This window comes from Ammodytes marinus (assembly GCF_949987685.1).
Source record: "Ammodytes marinus genome assembly, chromosome: 22".
NCBI lineage: Eukaryota > Metazoa > Chordata > Actinopteri > Uranoscopiformes > Ammodytidae > Ammodytes > Ammodytes marinus.
This window is the reverse complement of record NC_137226.1, coordinates 16,807,014-16,830,604: the sequence shown is the minus strand read 5'-3', so window position 1 is coordinate 16,830,604 and position 23,591 is coordinate 16,807,014. Positions and strand designations below refer to the sequence as shown.

The following is a 23,591-nucleotide window of genomic DNA, read 5'->3' as shown; positions in this document are numbered from 1 at the left end:
ACACACATGCACATACAAATTGTGGCACCCTGTCTTGCAGCAGCTCCACATTATCCCCGTCTTCAGACCTTTTTGCTGTGTGTTTGTGCACCAGCTGTAAGGGTGTGTAGAATGAGAATCTTTAGGGCTTTATGTGTGGTTGTCTTTAAGCCATGTGTGCATCAGCCTGTCTGGGAGAATCTTCCCTTCCCTATTCCCACACGTGAACGAAAACTAGCCACAGATTTGATTTCCCGATTCAGAAAACTTCTTTGTCTTTACTTAAACTTGCAGACATGTGTGCCCTTTCCACCCTATTACACCAATCAACATGTTGGTGGCTGTCGCACCCCCAACCCCCTCTCCTCCGGTGGTATTCAATATACAGGTTTCAGTTTAAACATCTGTGAGTGTGTCTCAGTGCCCCTCCACTATTGATATTCTAATTGATCACCTCCCCCAGTTCAGCTGATGAGACTGATAACGGCCCTGTTTGAAGCAACGAGCGTTGCTCCACAGAACTGAAACTGCTTGAATGAATAAGCTAACAAGAAATAAGACAACAAAAGTAATAGACACTTTGTAGTATGTTCAACTAAAGCAAAACTTAATTAGTAGTTTAGTGACCATCTAAGTACCTGATACTAGACCTGTTTGAAGTTGAGACAAAATAATGATTAAAAACCTCTTTTGATTTAGAACTGCTACACTGATTTAGCTGATGAGTTTAGTTTTAAAGAGGGGTAACAGACTATTTAATAATGTAAAATAATACAGCTTCTAATTTCACTTTGATCATGTGCAATAGCCCTTTGACTTTTATGTCATCATGCTTAATACTGAACGGATGAAGTAATGCACAAAAATAAAGTGTTTACTGGCTTTTGAACCTTTACAACTTATTTTTGTAATTTTGTATATGTTCATTTATTATAACCAGGGACACAGCTAAGAATTGATAGATTGATCAATAAAGAATACATTATTTCAACTTTTTTTTCAATACATTTTTCATATTATAAAATGCCTTTATTTAAGAAGAAATGCTAGCATATAAACATACTTATAAAACATAGTAAAGTTACAATTGCTCACCATGGAGAGGCCAGAACTAAACAGTGTTACTTTTGTTATTGAGTATTTGTTATAGCCCTAATAGTAACTATCAAATACCATTTTCAGACTTTACTGTTTAAAAAGTGCAATTTTATAGGATCTTGTTCCAATGTCTTGTAGTTGTTCTGCTGCATCAGCAGCATACCATTTTATAACTCTCTTTAGATTTGTGCAGACCTCAAAAGTGTATTATTCAAGCTCTATTACAATCCTGAGGCACTCATATTATGCTAAGATAAGGGTCAGTCTTCTTCGCCTTCATTTGCACTCATTGGGGTTGTTAGCGCCAACGCTGTTTAGTAGTAAGTTGTACCCGTGATCTTAAAAATTCTCACTACTGTTTTCACTTTAAGTGGATGGATCAACAAACCCTGCAGGCATTTCTGAGTAAACCTGATGCGCCTCATCTGCAAGCATGAGGGCTGAGCACACAGGCTTGCTCCTCCCCCGTCTGTCCTCCTGGTATAAAGCCCTCCCTCCGTCAGTGCAGCTCAGAACAAAGTTTAGAAAGTGTGTGTGAGAGGACCGTTTAGACAGAGAGCCCATGAGGGACGAAAAAGAAGACTCATAGGGGGAAGGTGTATTTATTTAGGTTTTCGTACAACCTTTGATCGACTCATCACCTTTTTTTCTCATGTGGATTACTTGAAGCTGACTCGCCAGGATTAAAAGAGGATATTGTGTTTTTACTGAAAGCTATGGTGGCTTACGATGAACTGGGTAGCTTGGTGCCTATCAAACGGACTCTGCAAGTGATAGACTGCCAGAACCAAGCCAACAAAGACTCAGAGGTGAGATGCAAAACCATCATGACGCTTGGTGATATTTCTGCTTTGTTTAGCTATTGCCTGTGTCTTTCAGTAAATGTTTGACAGGAACTCATTTAGATGAAGTCATATCTCTGTATGTCAGATTGTGAGTGAATCAGCGCCTAACCCTGTTTTTTATCTCACTTAAGCAATAACTGTTTGTTCGAGTTTGTGCGTTTGGACTTTCAATTGCCTTGCGCCTTAAAGATGAGACTTTGAACCTTTTGACTTTTTGTGCTTGGGCACTAAAACAATGCTTGAGATACTGCCTTACCTGGAAAAGTTAATCATTGGGTTACACTGCAACAGTGAACCGGACCCCCCGTAGTGTTGTGTATTCCTTGTCTGTACCTAAATATGCATCCCAACAAGCAGCTCAGCCTCAGTGGGATATGGAGATATCAGGAGAGTCAATACCTCAAACTGTGCAGCGGCAGGGGGTTTCTCTCAGTCAACAGCCCTGCGTCCTTTGAGTTCACTCCAGTCTGGGATTACTTTGCTTTTGCTCTTTGACATTTGAAGTTAAACCACGTTCTCTTTGATGCAAATTCAGCACAGCAGCCTGAGAGCATTCCTTCAGCTGCAAACAGAATTAAAGGGTCACAGGTGTTGAAACCCAGGTGTGTTCTCTCTGTACTTATAAAAGTCATTACATCAGCTCCTTCGTTCCCCATTTTGAGGCTTGCATGGTTCTCCTTCGGAAGACATTTGAGGAAGATGTGGTTTCATTGACAGTAAACCAAAAGAAAAAGGAGAAGTCTAAGGACAATTCATGAAGTGAGTTTTCACAGAATGACACAATTGATTACACCCTTCTTCTTCCTGTGGTGACTTATTGATGACCTCGCCTCTTTCGGCTCTGGTCTGCCTGTTCTATTCTCAGCTCCTCAAGCTGTGTAGTAGTCACAGGGACACATCTGGGATATTAGCTCTCAGCACTCAAGGTTACATCAAAGGGAAAGCACAGGAAGGGAGTTTCTTTTGGGAGCCCCCCCAAAAAGTCCTGACGTTTATGAGGTTGTAATCTTGGGTTTGAGATTTGAGAAGAGTGCACTGAACGTCTACACCATGTCTGTCTGGACGGGCTTTGTTTCACTGATAATAGTTATCCAAAGAAGCAGCACAAACCCCGGAACAGTCTGGTTTCCTGAAGTGAGCCAGACTCGTCGTAACTCCACATTGGTCCTGGATCACACTGCCAGGAATAGCAACTTTCTCCATCTGTCTGCACTCTTTTGTTTTACAAATGATTAATAAAAGATTGAGACTAGTAGCTTTTTGTTATTCTAAGGCCGGCTCCCGAAGGACAGGAAGGGCACAATGGCCAACACACGTTTTTATTATTGATTTTGGAAAAACCCCAGCCCTCCTGTAACTTTTGGATTTTACTTTGTTTTGTTCTTCTACTGTTATTAAAAGGTCTCACATTATAGCCTGGCAAGTGTATTTCGTACAGACAAGTCAAAATAATTCAGTCTTTGCGCGTAGACCCCAGTCGAAGCCGTTGACATGTGGCATCTCTTTGCCGCTGCCTGCCACTAGAGGGCTTGCTAAGCTTGCGAGGCTGCCTGGCTGGTCTCTTCCAACATGGAGATCCTGACCACCGCAGACCCACGATTCGACCGCAGCCACAGCAGCTCACAGGCCACACCAGACCGAGCAAATCTGTTCCACAGCTGTGTCCGCAGGGCCCCGGAGCCTCAATGGCTGCTCTGTTTCCCCAGATTTGCTGAGCCAAGGCAAAACCCCATTTGGCCTGAGTCAGGAGAAAACACAAGCAGCGTTTAGCAGTGTGGTGGTGCACAATTCTAGCAAGCAAGTCCCCATTAGTGTGAAGTAGTTCAAATGAAAAATGTTAGGGAGTGCAAACTTAATAATGGCCTTTGCTGTCTCATCTTCTCATGTTTTTGAAGAGTCTCTGTGAGCTGAAATCATTACCTCAGATCTTCAGCCCTTTGATTCCTGCAGCCTGTTGTTGTTGGCACAAGACCAAGCAGCTCTCTCCTTTCTCCCAGCCTTTGGGCTAGGTAAGAGGAGGGGAGGTAGGGGGGGGTATCACCTGGCCCAGGTATAGTGCTGCTCTCACGCAAAGCTGTTGAAGAGCCTGTCTTGACTCGCAAGGCCATGAACATCGCCGTGCACCCCCTGTGACTCGGCACTGTGTAAACACTTAGGAGGGTTCATATTCACTGTGTGTTTACGACCACTGCTCCTTTCCCCACCGACTCTCAGCGGTGGTCTCTTTAACTCGACCGTCCTGACACACTGCCACACTGTCCCCTATCGCTTTGTCTCTCTGGGGGAAGGTTGTTAAAGGAGCAGCAGCCATCAAGAAGCATTTATCTCACACTGTTTTAGTCATGGTACAGATCCACTCTCAAGAGGAGTTGTAGCTGTTGTCAGGCCAGATAGTAGCAGAGTGTGTGCAGGCTTGGAGGGGGTGTTGGAACAGCTGAGAGCAGGGTCTCGTGCATTCCTGGCATTCCTCCAGACCCCCTTCCCTTACCAGATCAGCAGTCAGAAGGGCTCTTTGTGCACAGTGGGCCGGTCTGACCCAGGACTCTTCACATGATGGAGTCAACAGCTGCTGCTGTAGCAGCTTCCTTCTCTTCAATGTCTGTCTGTCTGTCCAACTCTCCGCCAGTCTGTCTGTCTGTGGCGTGATCTCAGTCCCAGCTACTCCTATTTCCTCTCCCCCAGAGCATGGAGTGGAGTCAATAATGAGGATTTATTATGGAACTTGACGTGTTTTATCACAAGAAAGTCACTAGGGAGTGCCTGGACTCACTGCTGATGTCTGTGAAAATCTCACATTTGGCCTTACTGATTTATTCGTTCTGTGTTGCCGCACACTAAATGAAAAGTTAGGAGATTTCTTTGACATAAGCTATGACAAAATTGCCTGACTAATCTCTCCTTCCATTTTTCTCTTGCCTCTTCAGGAACCCAGCACCAAGCGTGTCCGTCCTCTCGGCAGGGTGACGTCTCTAGCTAACCTCATCTCTCCGGTCAAGAATGGGGCCGTCCGGCGCTTCGGCCAAACCATCCAGGTAAGCTCCCATGACAGCGCACACAAAGGGGAGAGGGACTTATGCATGTTGCACTAAACAAACGTGGCGTCCAATTGCAACATGTCTGACATCTTCCTCTTTCCCACGTGCAGGCCTCCTTCCGGGGCGATAGCAAGTCGCCGGGCGTGCCCCAGAAGCCTTGCAGCAAGGCCGTGGCCCCAACACCGCCCAAAAGGAGGAACAGCACGCTGTGGTCGGAAACGCTAGATGTCCACCAGAAGGGGACTTTCTCCACCAAAGAGATCAAGCGGCAGGAGGTAAGGATCAGTTCTGAATCACAAAAATACAGTAGAGTGTGGTTAGGAAACAAAGGGATAAACTGTACTCGCAACAGTCAAAAAATCCAGACAGTGGTAAATTCTACCTGTCTACCAGAGGCTTTCACACATCCCTGTGGTATTCATGTCGAATCATCTAAATGAGACTAAAAGCCATCCAGGGCTCAGGTCCCAGTCTGTGTGAGCTCACATGTAGCTGACAAGCCAACAAACAAACGCTCTCCTGCCCTGGATCCCCACTTGTCCTGAATATGTCTGATGCCATAAAAATGTTTCCATTTTAAACACAGAGACTGAGAGAGCAGCCAGACAAATTTAAAAGTTGACCCCAGCCATTTGGCACAAGTGCAGATTTAGATTTGGCCTAACGGCTATCAGTAGCTCTAATGTAATGACATCCTGATTCATGTGCTTTGTTGTGCCTCCCTTTTCCTCAGGCCATATTTGAGCTGTCCCGTGGAGAACAGGACCTGATTGAGGACCTCCAGCTCGCACGCAAGGTTTGTACTTTTTTTCAAAATCTCTGAGGCAGAAGGGAGTACATATAAAGCAAACAGATTAAATCAAAGTCTGGCAGGCTTTCCACATAGCTTAGCCAGGAACTATAAAAAGCCATTAGTTGTTCCTCTGTATTTTCTCTTGTACCCCTTAAAAGCTCTTCAGGAACTATTCTTAGCATCCTCCTCTTTGCCTTGATGGGATGTTGTTATGTGACCATTCTGGCTCTTTTCCCGTACACAGGCGTACCATGACCCGATGCTGAAGCTCTCCATAATGTCTGAGGAGGAGCTCACGCACATCTTCGGCAACCTGGACACCTACATCCCTCTGCACGAGGACCTCCTGGCGCTGCTGTCTAAAGCCACAGGGCCAGATGGGACCGTGGGCCAGATCGGACAGATTGTCGTGAGCTGGGTAAGTGTTTCCTGCCACCAACTACTTCCTCAACCCTCTTTTGATTTTGTTCAAAAACTTGGCTTGGTCCAATCAAGGAAGGCAGCATTAGTGAAAATTGTCCTTTTCTTCCCTCACAGTTGCCAAGGCTTAATGCCTACAAGAACTACTGCAGTAACCAGCTGGCAGCCAAGGCTCTGCTGGACCAGAAGAAGCAGGACCGGCGCGTGCAGGACTTCCTGCAGCGATGTCTGGAGTCGCCCTTCAGCAGGAAGCTGGACCTGTGGAGCTTCCTGGACATCCCACGCTCTCGTCTGGTCAAATACCCACTCCTGCTCAAAGAGATACTGAAACACACACCAACAGAGCACCCGGACGCCGCCAGTCTGGATGAAGCGGTAAGTCAAGGACATGCTTCTGTTTTTTAATACAGGATCTGATATTATCTTTAATATTGTTTCTTTTGGAAAACGTGTCTGAAGCTAATATTTTGATTTGTTGGTGTGTTTAGATCACCATCATCCAGGGCGTTCTGTCTGACATCAACATGAAGAAGGGAGAGTCAGAGTGCCAGTACTACATCGACAAGCTGGAGTATCTGGACGACCGGCAGAAAGACCCTCTGATCGAGCAGTGCAAGAGTCTGCTGTGTCACGGCGAGCTACGCAACAAGAGCGGAACGGTGAGCAAAACGCACACTTTCCTCTCACCAACACAAGCTCCTCATACCCCCATATTATGCAATCAGGCTCATTATTAGGCAACTGGTGATTATGTAAGATATCAATGCTCTGGTTTTAAATCTTTTTTCCTTTTTTTCCCCCTTCCAGAAGCTGCATGTGTTCCTGTTCACGGAGCTGCTGGTTCTGACCCGGCCCGTCACCAGGAACGAGCGTCACTGTTTCCAGGTTTACCGTCAGCCCATCCCGGTGCAGGATCTGGTGCTGGAGGACCTGCAGGATGGAGACGTCAGGATGGGCGGCTCCTTCAGAGGCGCGTTCAGCAACTCAGACAAAGGTGAGAGCCCGTGACACAAAAAGTCACAAGTGCTAATATCGTACTAGCTAATGTAGATTCCTTACAGTAGATTTTCCCCTGTCAAATATTTTCAATTTGCTAATTCCACTTCATCTCCTCCTCCAGCCAAGAACATCTTCCGCGTGCGCTCCCACGACCCGAGCCAGGCGCAGTCCCACACGCTGCAGGTCAACGACATCTTCCACAAGCAGCAGTGGCTCAACTGTCTGCGCGGGGCCATCTCCGTCCACCGGCCGCTGGGAGAGCCCTCCTCCTCCTCCTCTCCCTCCTCTCCCTCCTCGCCGCACTGCGACGCCCGCTCCAAGCGCCGCACCTCCTCCGCCTCGGTCATCGTCCACATGGAGGAAGCAAACGAGAACCGGCCACAGCAGCAGCAGGTCTCCCAGTCTGCACCCACCTCGCCCTGCAGCAGCTCAACACCCAGTCCTACCAGCACCACCACGGGGTCCACCTCTTCACGCTCATCCACGTCCTCATTGTCCTCCACGTCCTCAACCTCCCCGCTCTCCTCTCTCACCTCACACAAAACCAAAAAGGACAAGAAGTCTCTGTGTTCTTTAGGGAAGAGAAAAGAGACCATGGTGTGAACTGAGGAGATAAATGGGACTCCTTTGGTTGGACTTTTTACCTTTTTTTGTACATAAATGCCCAAAAACAAAAGACATTGTGGAGAAAAGCGTGGGACTTGTATTTATGTGTGTCGGCGTGTGTATTATTATTATTACAACAGTGTTCTGTGTTACTGTCCTCTTCGGCAGCTATTTTACCTTACCCCTCCAACCAAAGTGCATCCCAACAGAGACTAGGATTCTGGAGAGACAATGCGATTCTAAAACAAAAGGGAAGCGTAATGAGAAGCAAACACACATTTCACACAGGAATCGGTGTGTGTTATCGGTGTGTGGAATTCTTGAAGATAAGAGGAGGTGCATTCAATCCTGTTTACTTTTAATTTGATATTTAAGCATTATTTTAGACCTTATTGGGGGGGACTAATGAAAGTTTTACATTTTTATATTCAAAAAATGTATTGTAGTATTTTTGTAGGTATCATAAAGCAGCACTGTTTTAGCTTTTAGGTGAAGTTATTTTTGAAAATTTTGAGCATGTTCAGCAGGCAAGAAGGGGATAGAATGTCCCCTGAAACAATGAGATGTACTACATAAAGCTACAAATTTCTCTGTTAAAATCTGATTTTTTTTTTAAATCAATCAGATCAGATTACACGTCTTATTTTTGTACATTCCTTTATTGACAGATTATTATTTTTTTTTATTTTAATTTTTTTTGCATTTACAGAGGCATTAATTTAAATCCAGTGACAGAAGAGATTTCATTTTTTCTCTGTTGGGACAAAGACATCACGATGAAGTGTAGTCACTGCAAAGAATCCCATGTCAAAATCATGTCGGAGAAAAGATGAGGAGTTTTGTATTGTGAAACAAAATTTTTTAACTGAGCCATGTTGGTTTTCAAAGAAAAAGCTGACTACAGAATGAATCATCACTTTTTCAGTGTAGCATCTTGCATGAAGCTTTAGTTGTGTGGACACTGCTTGCGCTTGTAGAGGCAGCAGATGTATTCACCGGTCCTGACACACACACACACACACACAGGACAGATAAACAAGTGATGGAAATAAGAGAATGTTGTTGAAAGTTGAAGAGAAAAGATGGATAAAGATTGTGGTTTGGAACTGATACAGATTGTAAGGGCAAGATGTCAAACTTCATGAACTTTGTCAAAGTTGATGTGAGTATCTTGCTCATAGATGGATGTTATATGGTAAAACTCAAGTGAGTTTAATTGATGGAAAAAAAAAGTACGTAGGGGAAGAGAGATAAAAGAAGGTTTTAGTAAGTGTGCATACGGTTGTTATGCTGTCGAGATGGGAAGAAGAAAAGAGAAAAGGGCGACTTGTTTGCCACGAACTGTATGTAATTCAAAGAACAATAAAGATCTGTGTAAGATTTGCAACTGAACTATTTCCTCCATGTCTTATTTTCCTTGTCCTTATTCACTTTCTTGCCAGCTTAGAAAGAATACTAATACCCGTCTAATGTATTTACGCAGAATATGAACTCGGAGCAAGCAGTCCATTAACTTAGCTTAGCATAAAGTAAAAATGTGGGTAAACAACACTGCTGAAGCTCATCAACTCACACATTATATCTTGCTTGTTTATTTCCTACAATAGTAGAAGTGTAAAATATGTGTCTGTCTGCAGTCTTAATGCTATTTTAATCGCCAGTTTCCATGCTGAACTATCTATTTGTAGCTATGTAGTCGAGAGAGGGCAAGCTATAACAGTAGCATAATGAAGGATTAGGTGACATGCGGGTATTGTTATCCAACTCTCAGCCAGAGACGGACAAAGCAAAACAAGTAGTGTTTTACAGAGCTGCCAAACTTCTCACAGACTTCATATTGGGCACAACACCCTGCACGTCCTCAAACGGGGCTTGGCCTGTATGACTCACATTGACAATGAATGGAGAGGAGTGCCCCAGACCAGATACTCATACTGATTTATGATGCTGCTGAACTCTTTAACTAAACACCCAGTTCCAGTTAGGTGCCAAGAGAAACATTTCCAGTGTAGGAATAACTCAGGATTTTTCTCTCTTTTTCAAACGGCGACATCTCTGCCTGCCCCGTGTTAAACCAAACGTACTTGTTTACAAGGAAACCTCACCTCAGTTTTGTCAGGTCTGCCCATTTCCATTTGAAAAGCCCTGACAAGAGCCTCTCAAAGGTTTGAATAAACACTAGGGTTTAAAGAATCTCAGATTGGAAGGGTATGCTGAGTTTATACTGGTATGTGATCGGGTGATAATGCAAGATAGGGAAAGTAATCAGTAGAAAGAAAACAAAGAGAGGTTGCCTCATTTCAGACCTCAATGTGATGTTTTTAACTGTTTTTAATTGGTCTGCTTGGCAGAAGCTGGATGCTACTTTCGATATCTTTAAGTAATGGCCTCATGAAATTGAGAGCATTCTCCGAACATTCGCTCATGCTCTCCACATAGTCGACCATTCACCTTAATGGAAGCTTCATACAATGCTAAGCCCTTAAGTAGTGAGGTAGCTCATTCTGTGACAAAAGTCAAGCGGTAGCGAATGCAAACAGACAAGCCATGAAAACAAAATGTTCTCCTGTCCCGTTCTTTGTACAGAAGGCATTGTACTATCTATATGACCTTTGTCCTCACACAAGAGCTGCTTTAGGTCTTTTAGAGAGAAAAAAAGCCTGATGGGTCCATAAGCAAATGTCAAGGTATCCCCATGTCTCTGAATGCTCACCGTTAAAGGAAAACGTTGATTGATTAAAAAAAAAAATCAATTATGGTAACATTGTACTCAGAGTAATAACTGAGATTTAGAAACATATCTGGACGGAACGATGTGATTGGTCAGACAATCAGATTCTACACAAACTCTGGGTCATTATATTACAGTTCAGTTTGGTTTTCACGTCCACATAACCTGGAGGTTTGTTGAGGCTACAACGTGTGTCTTGTGCTGTCTAACAACTTTTTGGACATTGTAATCATGTCATGTCATCAGATAAAAGGACCAATGTTGTGGTTACCAAATGAAACAATGACCAAGAGTACATTTGTGCATCCTGGTAGTCCAACTGATAACAATCCATAGCCTGAAATGTTGTATACATGTACGTGCAATGTCCCTGTCACAATTCTGCCCAACACACCTTTGATTGATGAATTTGAAAAAATTTGGCTTGTTGAATCTGATGGGGGGAGAAAAAAAAATCTTTGCCATGACCTTTGACATTGTACCTACCTTTTTCAGAAGTTTAGTTTAGAAAGCACTGTTATTGTGAAGGCATCATATGGAAGATCCCACGTACCACAACTCTCTTAAAATAAACTCAGTTCAGATTTGAGGTTTGCTCATTTGATTGTGGTTGACAATTAAAAGACGAAGATTATTTTGGTCGAGAGAGACCACCAAAAAGCTTTAATCACGATTGTAACGAGTAGTAATCATTCTAAAAAGTAAACCACGGCTAAATTAAACAGAGCTTTATTCTCCTTTGCCTTTCATGCATAGAAAGAGAGAAAGTGGTTGTTTAAATCGAACTTTATTTCACCGTCTGCTGAGTCAAAGTGTGGATGAGTGAAGTGTGCGGCACGCTATTGACTTCTCCAGCTGTTGTTATGTAACACATTGGCTCTTATTTTTGGAGATCGCACTTGCATTTTTTTACGTAACAAAATACATGAGGCAACCGAAACGTTCACTTTAGGCCAAGACAGCAGAGTAAGACCAGCTGAGAAGCAGCGCAGACACAAACACATCAGCACTGGAAAAAACGCCACTTTAACTGAGCAATATAAGGTGTATTTCACTTGTAATTCTTGCGATAAGATGCAATATTTGAGCTATTCAAGTTAGAAGAGATCTCGAAATGACCCATGGGAAACCTCCTTTGGCGATATATTTAGTTTGACTTTATTTTCATTTCAAGTTATATTTAAACTTTTGGAGTAGTTAGGCTTGGGAAAGCTGTGTGTGTGTGTGTGTGTGTGTGTGTGTGTGTGTGTGTGTGTGTGTGTGTGTGTGTGTGTGTGTGTGTGTGTGTATGTATTTAGTGTTTTGACCTTCCGTTATATTTTGGTTAATTAACTTGATATGAGATATTTCGACCAGACATTAGACCGATGTATACTTGGTATCATTTAGAATCAGTGGTTGCAGTGAGGATCCTCTCTAGCTCCTCTTTGCTACTGACAGAAGCCTGGGCCTGATCATTGACGGCCACAGACAGCTGAGCCTGCTGTCAGTGTGATCCATCACCCCACACATCCTTTCACACCAGTGTCCCATCCAACCAAGAGGCTCCACAAACACTCCCAGCAAGGCTACACACACACACACACACTGCCTTTAGCTTCAGTGTGTGAGCTGAGTTGCCCCCTTGACACAGCCAGCAAGCGGAAGAGAAGTCACCACTAAGGATCAGATAAACTTTAACTCACTCGACCGGTTTCTGCTTTACTGTAATGTGGAAGTGACTACCAAGTTCCGAACATGACCTATAATGTGACAAATGAGCTGAAGTGGCGTGATTGAAATTCCCCCGTGTGGGTATTCTGGAGACATCATGGGAGCTAAAGGCATTTCATTCATTTTCAGGAATATGGTGTTGTCTAAATCCTTAGCTTTTAGAATTTGTGATCGGAGTTCACAGTTACAGGAAATGTAATGCGTTTTGGATATTCCAAGTGACACATGAGTCATAAGACACTTGAGAAGTCACAGATTTCAGTTCTTCATCTCAGAAGTGTGAGGAATTGCATGAGGCAACTAATGGGACTGTACACTGTAGGCCTCTGAGCTTGTTCTTTTGTAATGTGGTCATCTTCTTTTTGGCTTTTTGTCACCTATTCCACAGTTCGCTCCAAGTTACCTTATCCTCTGTTCCATGATTATTAAAGGTGCAGTAATCAATATTTTGGTATAAATAATAGATCAAGTGTGGAAGGGGTCCTTCGTAGTGACAATATTACCCAACTCTGCATTTAGCATAAATGCTAAATAATTAGCTTCATACACCAGATCTGCTCTATGAAGCATTGTTGCTTCTTTGAACTCATTGTTTTGGTTTTCAGGGACACAGCCTTAACATATCGGTTCACTCTTGCCGCTTTCATTGATCTTTTTTTCCAGCAACAGGCAGTTGTTTTCAACCAAAAATCTCTCATAAACTGACTGTACACTATTCCTGCCCAGCACCAAACAACAGACATACCATCTTGTTAGCAACTAGCTGGTGAACACAGTGGAGCAATAAACAGCTGTAAAGGATGTATATATTTTTCTCAGGAGTTGGTGGAGAGACCAAGACAGAGCTCAAAACAGAGAGTGAATATCTGTCTTAGAATGAATTAATCAGATGGCGAGAAACGCAACTCAAGATAATGCACTCAGTTGATGCTTAATGTGTGCTTACACTTATCAATTTTAAAGGCCTGTTGCATTGCCCTCAATTTACCTTAAAAAGTTAAATTTGTGTTTATTGTAAGCACCAACATACCACGGCAAATTCCTTGTATGTGAAATTTGTCAATAATCTTGATTCTGATATTCTTACGTTAACCACTCCTTTAAACAAAATTGAAGTCAGACACATTAAAGCTGTTAAAAGCACTTTTCAAACCTGACGGCTTACATTTATACAAGGCCCGGCTAGCTGTTTCCCCCTGTTTTCAGTCTTTATGCTAAGCTTAACTGATGGGTTGCTGGCTAGCTTCATATTTAGCATACAGACATAAGATTGGAAGCGATCTACTGATCAACTTCTCCACTAAATGCTCCTCCGGCTTCTAGCAGTGGTGAGATTGAGAAAGTAACATGTTGTGTGTTTTTCTGTGTTGTCAAGGAAATATTACCGTGGAGCTATTTAGGGGCTAATTTACCTGGGACAAGGGCCAGTCTAAACTTCCAGACAATTTGCCGGCCTGGCTGGTGCAGGAAATTGCTGAGGAGAATGTTGACTTGACATGCTATTAATTTTTTGGAACAAATATTTATATTGGTAAAAAAAAGTGCATATTTAAAGAAACACATCACGGCCTGTTGAAGGCCCTCTGTCGGTGTGTGTGGAGCACGTGGGTGATGAATTTATTCACTCATGGCTCATGCATGGTAAAAAAGGCCACATAGCCCCACACACAGAGTGGGAGGGGAATATAACAGAAGGATTGTCTATGTGATTAGCATGCAGACATTTGAGGGCTTACCAGCTGCCTTTGTTTCTTGAAATGCTTCTGTATCACTTAAAAAGCAACTCCATGCATCATGTACTGGAAACTCCTTGGATATGAAACTTTAAGATTTGTTTTCCAAATTCCCACAGCCACAACAAGCTCAAAAGTAGCAATAGCGCTTAGGGGCTAACCCTCAGAAGACTGGAGGTCAAAGCTCCATGTTTATGTCAAAATACACTCTGTTTCTGCTAGTCCGGACAGACCAGGAACCAGTTCACTCATCACTCAGCCACTGCTAAAGGAGCTGTCAATGCTCAATGCGCTCTTCTCTCAGACTGATATCGGCTTGTCTCGTAGATTTCCTTTGGCCTGAGGAGATGATTTACGACGGTGGGAAAGAAGAACAAACAAACTTTGTACAATAATTAATGGCTCAGCGGAATATTAATGTATTTTAAAAGAATGAGGATGATGTTTTTTCGCCTGAGGGAAGTCTCTTACAAGAAAAAAAGCAGTGCTGAAAGAGGCAGATTGTGAACAAGTTATGACTGTTACAAGAGGAGCTCATTTTAAAACTAACATGTTAACCTTTTAACAGTCCCGTTTGGGTTGGAATCAGAATCGGAATCGGAAAAAAAAACTTCCAAGATAGGCATTTTAGTTCACAGCTCCCAAAACTCTTCTGAATAAATGGGTCACTGAAAAAAAAGGCACAGACACATACAGAAGTGAACTTTAAGTCCAAAGGAGTTTTGAGGTTGGGGGTTATTTTGTGGGCAATTCAAGATGTTGACTCTACATCACACATCTGTAACAGATTTTTGCTAGTGAAGGAAAACATTTTTACCATAAGAAATTCAGTCTTCTAATTGACTGTCTACCCAACTCAAATATGTTATTCATAACACTATATTTTATTTAGAGGGGAAAAAGTTACATTAAAAAGTGTTATTATACTGGTAGCAAATGATATCTACATAATTGAAAATGTATTGAAACATCAGGCATAAATAATCTGTTGAATATAAAAAAAAGGCAATGTTGAGAAGTGAGGACAATTTTGCATGTTGCTTTGCATTTACTTTTTGATAAGAACCCAACAAAGATATGTGTCATAGGCCTACACACATTTGGTTCATAGTTTTTTATTCCGAATAGTTCATTTACATAACTCTGACAACGTTTCTGACTGTATTTGAATTTCAGATATATATTAAAAAAAGTTCTGTAAAGAAAATGTGAACTTGTTTAAACAGAATCCACGGGGAACAATGAAGTTGAAGAACCCAGCTATGTTGTGTGTTAAAAAAGGTGGACAATGTTACATTTGAAATAGGATATAACTAATTCCTTTCAAATGAAAAGCTGTATTTCATATGCAGAAAAAAGCAATTTTGGCTAAGTCAATACACTCTGGGATTTTGCTTCTACTGCTTTCGCTTGGTCTACTGCCTTGGTTGGTCTGGTAGTCCAGTAGTTAACTTTATTGTGGCCAATGTTAAGCTAATTACAACAAACCTTAGCTAGCTATTGCTGTGGGGTCATTCCTATGTTCCCACAGCCCGTTGGTCCCTCAGTCCTATGTTCCTGAAAATGGCGATTAGGTTCAGGCATCACAGCTGGGTGGTTAGGGTAAGGGTAAGGGTAAGGGGACAGGGAGAGGTTAGACTAGGAGTGACACACCCAAACAACAGACACTGGCCCATTGCTGTTTAACAGACATTTCTGTGTTATGACACCTATGTAAATGTCACGAGTGGACAGAATGGCTGTTCAACACAAGTTAGCATTGTCTCTCCTTAATCCAGCAACTTAAATGAGTTCACTTTTGGATCAAACTTAGAACAATTATGTAACTAAAGATAGTCATAATGTGATGTTCCAATATGCCTGTGAGAGCAATAAACAGTAACAGCTTTAGAACAGGCCTAATAAGGCTCCCCCGCCTGCTACAATGTCTTCACCAAACAAACTTAACTAACGTAGCCAGAAGGCCTAAAGCTAACAAGCTACGCTTTGTGCACGGCACAATGAGCATGTGTTCCAGTCCAAAGCAAATGTGAAACAAATGTTTACGAGTGTGTGTGTGATGTTCATGCTATGCTCCAGGATATGGAGATATTGCTTTCTTGTGTTGGAGGGAGTTCCAGGCTTTCTTTCATTTCCTCTTGGAGAGGCCCATGGCTTTGGAGAAGGCGGACAGTGACGGCTCACTCCGAGCTAACTGGAGTTTTCGCTTGGACTTTAGTTATAATGTCAAACTTTCCCCTGTGATTTTCACGCTGTAAGTCTGTGGGAGAGGGTAAACACTCCTTAAAATGCTTACATTGAAGCCGATTGGTACGGACAGCAGAAGCGCTTTGAGGGCCCCTTGGCTGCCAAGAGTGCTTTAATAACTTACAAAGGAGATGGTTATCAAACGCCTTATTACATTGCGTGAGAGCACACGCAGGTTTGTGTTTGGGAGGGAGGGAGGCCTCTGCTTTGATTCAAGCCCTTTGCCTCAGTCACGAGAGCTATCAAACAGGAATCCGCTCCACATATCATACACTCGCTAACAGATTAAGTCTAAAATAGCAGCTTGGCAACCCTCCCTTTGCTTATTGCCTCACCAGACCGGCTCCCTCTCTGTCAGGTATGAATGCTCCTCGGGGCGAGCGCTTTGTTTTAAAATCTGTCACCGGATTGTTTACTGTTCTCTTTTCCCTCCCGTCCAAGCCTCCGAATGTTAGAAAAGAGATTAGCCGAGAAACAAGGCTCTCTCTCTCTCTCTCTTTGGAAACCCGAGAATCCAAGATTATCTCCTGATTGTAGCGAGAGCTCGTTCCTCTGTAGCCCCCTTTCTCACTGCACCACAACCCATAAATGGTCCTGCCATTTTTCCCATGTCTACATCAGGAGCCACAGTTCATTTTTCCATGCGAGACACAGCTGCCCCGGGACCTGCTAGTACAGTATGATTTCCCATAAATATTCTTTTCGTGGCTCCGATGGGAATTAAAGCATGCCACATTCCCAGGTAATGGTTAATGGTTATGAAAGTATTGTATGATAGCTTAGAGCTAATGAGCCCATTGCCACAGACTGGAGAGTAGGCTAGTTGGTGGATTAGGTTCTTTGATTCCCCCCCCCCCCCCCCATTTTGCAGTGGTGGAATGATTCTTATCTTTTTAAGGAATAGAGCCGAAATGTGCGTGTTAGAAAACCATTACCATACACGAACTGGGTAAATTTGCAGGCGCCACAAGAGAAACAGACAGATCTTGGGTAACTATGCATAGAAATGTAGGATTAGGTGAATACTTGTGGGCATGTATCTATTAGCCTAGCTTTGCTAACACATACTGAGGATGATTCTGCGTTTTTACAAACTTGGTCTAATTATTGTCATTTGCCAACCATTGTTATCTGGACAGATAACATTGCTCTCGCAAAAGTAATAAGCAACATTGCTAGAAAGAAGACAGAGAGAAAGAAAGGTTGTTTGTTAATTGAGAGTGTAGCCACCAATGGTAAGATAATGGTTAAAATAATTACCAACCCTTGCTTTTTGAAAACAACAATCATAGTTAACACCTGATACATTGTTTCAGTTTCTGTACTTTTTTAAATTACATTATTAGTAACAATTTGGGTATGCTCACTCTTTCAAAATAAATGGTTTAAATCAGTAGTGTTAAATCCTTTTTTCCTGTGATCCTTTAAAACAAGGCAATGTCTACTTGCAACCCCTTTCAATGTCCTTTTCTAGACAATAATCAAACAACTATTTGGTGCACGAGAAATATGTTTATTTATTTATTATTAATGTTTTTTCTGCTTTCCTATCCTGTTAATCAGCTGAAGACCCAGACACCTAAAATAGCAACAACTGTTTAGCTAATCTGGTTAAACTGTTGGCCTGTCAGAATGATTTACTTTATTTGTATTACATCTTGTGTTTCAGATTTCCCTTCTCCACTCGCGTGTCTTTCTTTGTACATTTTGTAGAGCATTGTTGGAGACAGCCTGAGAAACCCAGAGCTTCAGTAATTGTTGCGCATGTCACAAATAAAATAGTTTTGACTTTGACTGTGGTGTTGGCTTATTTGTTTTCTTGCTTCTTAGCACATTCTCATCTACTGCTGGGTGATTGTGGAGTGAGCGCTAAGGGATGATTAGCATAGCTTAGCATAAAAACAGAGTGTCTAAAGGTAATTTTTTAGCTAGCTCATTGTCTTCTGGATCGTTCTTTGTAGTTAACAGACAAGAGACAGGACTGATATTAACCTCATCAGCAAGAAAAGCAAATAAATGTATTTCCAATGTTGTTGAACTGTTCCTTTAAAAACTGCTCTGGCGCAAGTTCACGGGGAACGACATTGTCATGGTCAAGTTTAAGCTAAAAGTAGCCCTGTAAATGCTACAAATGCTAAATTGCCTTCTCAGTGCAACCACTGATCTATGTCAAATCTATTCACACCTCACTTGACCTTTTCATCTGACATTATGTAACTGTGTTCAAAACACAGATGGCCTGATCAAACCCGTTTACGATTGTCTAATTACAGAGTGGCTGCTGGAGCATCTTGGCAAGCGCCGCCGCTCCATTTAACAGCATCAAGGTCAGGACACACATGATCGATATTATAAGGCTTCTGGGAACATTGTGCACATGTGTGTGTTTCACTGAAGGCTGTGAAGAGGCGGCTTCATAACAGAGGGATTTAGAGAGTGATTAATCTGTGTTTTGAGTGAAGGCTACATCTGTGTACACAGCATCTCAGTTTTAAAACCCTTGTTTGGGAAAGAAGTGCTTATCTGATACAACTCCCACTCTCAATGTTCCTCCGTCTTCCAGGACAATATATTGACCTTGGTTTTGTCTTTTATGATTCCATCTTATGATACCAATTTCTCTCTTACAATCCTTTCCCTTGTTCAAAGTCCGAATTTAACATGCTGTAAGCCAGGTTAACGTTTAGATTGTATGCCATGACCTGACGTAAAACACTTTGAAATGCAGCTGTATAATAAAGGGTTGAGATAGGAAAGGATAAAGAAGTTCATTCCACCATAAGGATGTCAGCAGAGTAAGGAATCTCTCTTAAATACCCCTCTTCTCGTTTTACCAGAACCAAGTGTCCCACAATATAATTCCACAGACAAAACATTGAGGGGGTACGGGCGGGGAAACCTGGAGTTGAAATTACCAATGCTTACAGAATATCCAAACTTTCCCCAAGACCACACAGATCCTTGTCTGAGGGCATTCGGCCCTGGAGGAAATCGGTTAGATTGTAGGGCTATACCCCCCCCAGAGGCATTTCCTCCAAGCTGTGTGGTCCACTACCCCCCCAATGAAGGGACTGGGATCTATAACCAAAACAAGGGGCTGATTAGGATAATTACCAGCTAAATTCAGCACTGATCCCTCTGCCTGATGCGTTTGCCAGTTGTCCAAGCCGCTGTTAGAAGTTCACAGAGAGAGGACAGAGGGTAGACTTGAGCTTCAGAGATCCGTGTCAGCTGTAATCCTGCCCCGGAGCGTTTGTGTTGTTCTTGTGACTTTGACACCTCCGGGTTCTTATCCTTTTTCTTCCAGGTACCTGCAGGGGAGGCTCAAAACGCTTGTACCAACTGCCGCTGCACGCTTTCCAAACTCGAGTCCCAAGTTGTGGCCGATTGAAGGTTGAAATTGTGGCAAATCTGCAGAAAAATGGCCGCTCTTGCAGAGACGTTTTCGTTAAGGGCGGCCATGTTTATTGAGTTATCTCACTAAAACTTTTTTCACCTGTGTATGTCGGTCCCCTAATGCTGTGTACAACATTTGGTGATGATAGGTTGGAAATCCATAAAGTTAATGTCACTTGACTGTTTTTCAGGTCCTGCAAATTACGGAAGAAAAAAAAATCATGGCTGTTCCCTATGGTCCAAGAGGCTTTATTGTAGAGCACCATGAGTTGTACAAGTGTAAGAAATTATAAATCAATCAGAGTCAGGGGAAAAGGGGCTTGGCCTGTCAAACATTGCATTTTTGAATTATGGTTTTCACATTTGTGGCGCCCCCTATGGGTCAATCTCGACAAGCTTTGAGGGACATGCTACCACATGTTTTTAAAGCTATCCTACTAATCTTTAAAGGACATCATAGTGTATCATAGTCCCCCAAGGCTTCGTGAGAAATTTGGTGTTGATACAGTCCAATTTGAGAAAGTTGTGGTTAGAACCCTGTTTTTCAGTTTATGCTAATTAGTGGAAAATATTCCCAGGTCTTATATGGTCCCAGAGGCTTTTTTGTAGAGCACCCTAACGTACGCCTGTGAGAGAAATTTCAAGAGAATTGGACTTACGGTGTGCGGGGCGTGGCCTCTCAAAGTTTTTTCAGTCGGGACATCATAACAGCGCCACCTTGTGGAAAATCAAAAAAACTGTATAATAGCACACTCCGTGGGGTAGGGACGCACATTCGGTGAACATTTGGAACGTCTTAGTGCAACGGTTTTGGAGGAGATAGAGCTAGAAAATGTGGCGGAAGAAATAAGAAGTAAGAAGAAGTATGGTGGATAACAATAAGTTACGGGCCCTCAATACTTGAGGGCCTGTACTTAATAATTGTCAGAATACAGACACAGATCCACAGATAGCAAATAGAGGCCTGGAACGGGGGGGGGGGGGTGTTAGCGGGGGGGAAAGCATGGAAATATGAGTTGGAGGCTGCGTCTGGCCTCCTCTCCTCAGCCCACTACTCAGCTGCACAGAACAGTATCCTAGTCAGACAAAACAGTGAAACCAGGGGAACATTGTTGTGCTCTCTGGCTCTGCTCTCCACCCACAGTGTGTCTGCTCACACTAGTCTGCAGACATGGATTAAGAGCCTGTTATGGCCAGACTCCAAACATTGAATAGTTATCACTTTGGGGTTTCAAATATTTATATATATCTATAAAGAAATGAGGCGATACAATAAAATACAATAAGACAAGTAAAAACCAAATGATGGGATGCCTAAAAGTCTAATAAAACAGGTAAGTGTGTCACTAGGTTTTCTTTGAAAATTCACCTTTTATGCAAAAAACACTTTTTCATGTTGTGTCAACATTTATATGGGTCTAGAGACAAACAACAAACAACCCTCTCTCTTTTTCTCCACCTCGACCCTGCTGAAAACCTGTGTTCAAAAACCCCAGTCAGATGTATCTCCCCTTATGACGTCATAAGGGGGAATGCCTCACCCCTCATTACCAACCTAACTTAGCACTACCTCCACCTGTGATAAGCTACACACCCAGATACCCCTGAATCTAACTGACAGTTAGATTCAAACCGACAGTTAGATTCAGGGCCAATCAGAGCAGAATGGTCTTTTTAAAAGGCGGGGCTTAAAGAAACAGCGTTTCACACAGAGGCTGAAAAGAGGAGATTCAGTGATGGCACTGTGACAGAATATAAAGGCTAGTTTGGACACCACACCATGTAAACACTTTCTAGTAGAAACATAAATTACAATTTTGAACCTGAAAATTAGCATAATATGTGACCTTTAAGTCACTTTTCAGAAAACAGTTTTGTCCCTTTTTAAGAAAGTTCCAAACATTTCATTAGACTGTGAAACCTTAGGGCTAGATATCAGTAAGGTATTTAGAAGTGCCCTTTACCATCATTCCAACCTATATCCCTCCCTCTTCTTCTTTAAGTCAAACAAGGTGACTGGAAGAGTTACGTAAAGATCTATTTCCAGTCGGCTGCTCCACTCTCACAGCATCAAAGAGAGCCGGTGTCCTCTCAGTCAAACTATGTGCTCTCCTCCTTTGATGGCCACAGATCCTCCATTAAAACCTGGGTACACAAAGTCTGTGAAGACCGCACACTCACAGCAGGTAGAGCTAATCCTCTCTGTGTGTCCTTATACACTGAATGAGCCCCTCTCTCTTTACTCTCTGAGCCTGTTTTCAGCTTCATTATGTCAGACAGACCATGTAGTCCAGACAGGCCTCAGTGGTCAATTTGAGAAGGAAATGTTAGTTACGTCAAGAGGCCCACCTTGGCATCCAGCTTTGGAGTTTTCCACAGGATTCGGTGTTTGCAAAGGCAGTTAAAGAACCAATGCCAGTATTATCGGTGACTCTGAAGATGTGTTATGATCAGTGACGTCCACAGCAGACGTCAGGGCTTGCAGTATGTCACACCTCCTCGATGTGCTTCCTCCCAACACATATTTGGCAAAAACAGATTAGCAGTAGTATGATGACTGAAGCTGTAAGAAAAAAATGATGAATGTGAGTGTTGAACCAAGGGTTAAAGGCTCGGAAAATATATTTGATTGTTAAGCTTCTGACCATGAGTGATGACGCACATTGAGGTCCTACAATTTTATTACCAATAAATTGGATACTCCATTTTATTATACTACATACTGCAGCTGACCATAATAATAATGTAGTGTTCATGCAGTTCGCCACAAATGAGACATTCTATCGTCATAACATCGTGCCTTGAACATGACCCTTTTGATTATGTTTCCGTCGAATTGCTGCTTGTTCTCTCTCGGCTCAGTCGATGTGACTTAACGTCCGCTGCAGTGTATTGTGGGTCAGAAAAGCCCAAATACTGGTGCATATTGAAAAATATGACCAGATGTAGAAGGACACACTGGTACTTTTTGGCAAACTGCATTTTACAGCATGTATTGCGACATCCTAAATCTTTTTTCTGCCATACTAAATAGCATGGAAGTATGGGTATTGGAACAAAAGGTTGTTTTTTCTCAAGAAGATATACTCATCTACATATATACACGACCCTCACCTGCAGTCATTGGGGTGACTGTATCAACAACTTACAACAAGGCACTTCTTCTAATATTCAGTGATTGCGATTGTGACGGAATATTGATTTTAAAATAAAAAATTTGATCGTGACTATTTTCTTTTTGGAATCATATGTAGATGGGAAATACTTGAAACTAAGTCGCGGACTCTCAACCAAGTTTTCCAGGACTGTATCCAGATTTTTCAGAAATTAAAATTCAAAATGACCTATCAAAATGTCTTGGTTTGTCTTCGGTTTGGGTTTGATTATTTGTGTCATAAAAACACATTTCCCACTTTCTTGTCTCGTCATGTCAAAAAGTGGTGCCCCCGAAATTGAAAATAAAGAGCCCGTGTGGGGGCTGTGAGGAAAGTCAGACGTCACTTGAGTAGGCCACAGACCACACACCAACACAGCTCAGAGTGAGTATTGACAAAGTTACACTCAATTAAAAATTGGACCAAATCCGAATTGGGTCACAGGTCAAGTCTCAGTCGCACAGATCTGATACGCTGTTTGCTGTGACGTCGATGCAAATAAATCTTCCAGCTAAATAAAAAAAAAACATGGCTGCTGTGGTATATGCATAGTAACATGCTGATAAATCTGTGGAAGTTGAGATAACAATAACAAACATTTGCCATTATAAAGTGACTTTACTTGCTCACTCTAAAGCGGTACCTTCAAGGCTCCTTGTCGAGCGTGGGAAACCTTGCTGTTAGCTCTGGCTGCATGTTTGAAATTCAGATGAAAAATACCACCTGTCATTCAAGACGCTCAGGATTTTCACTGATTGGCAAACGCCGGCTAAGACTTTGTCTCGTAAACATGCCTCTGGTGTCAGGGAGCTGCTGCACCTTGGCAGTCACTTGAGAACAA

At 42.5% G+C, this 23,591-nt stretch overlaps 1 protein-coding gene across 1 annotated transcript; it reads left to right on the top strand.

Annotated features, from left to right (window-relative positions):
* The first annotated feature begins 1,606 nt into the window (after positions 1-1,606).
* Positions 1,607-9,161, top strand: net1 (neuroepithelial cell transforming 1). The gene is made up of 9 exons (XM_080051270.1): positions 1,607-1,886; positions 4,847-4,954; positions 5,068-5,232; positions 5,691-5,753; positions 5,995-6,168; positions 6,288-6,545; positions 6,659-6,829; positions 6,978-7,164; positions 7,291-9,161. Exons 1-9 carry the CDS (start codon positions 1,794-1,796, stop codon positions 7,770-7,772), a joined length of 1,701 nt encoding a protein of 566 aa, XP_079907396.1. The 5' UTR covers positions 1,607-1,793; the 3' UTR covers positions 7,773-9,161.
* The last annotated feature ends 14,430 nt before the right edge of the window (positions 9,162-23,591 follow it).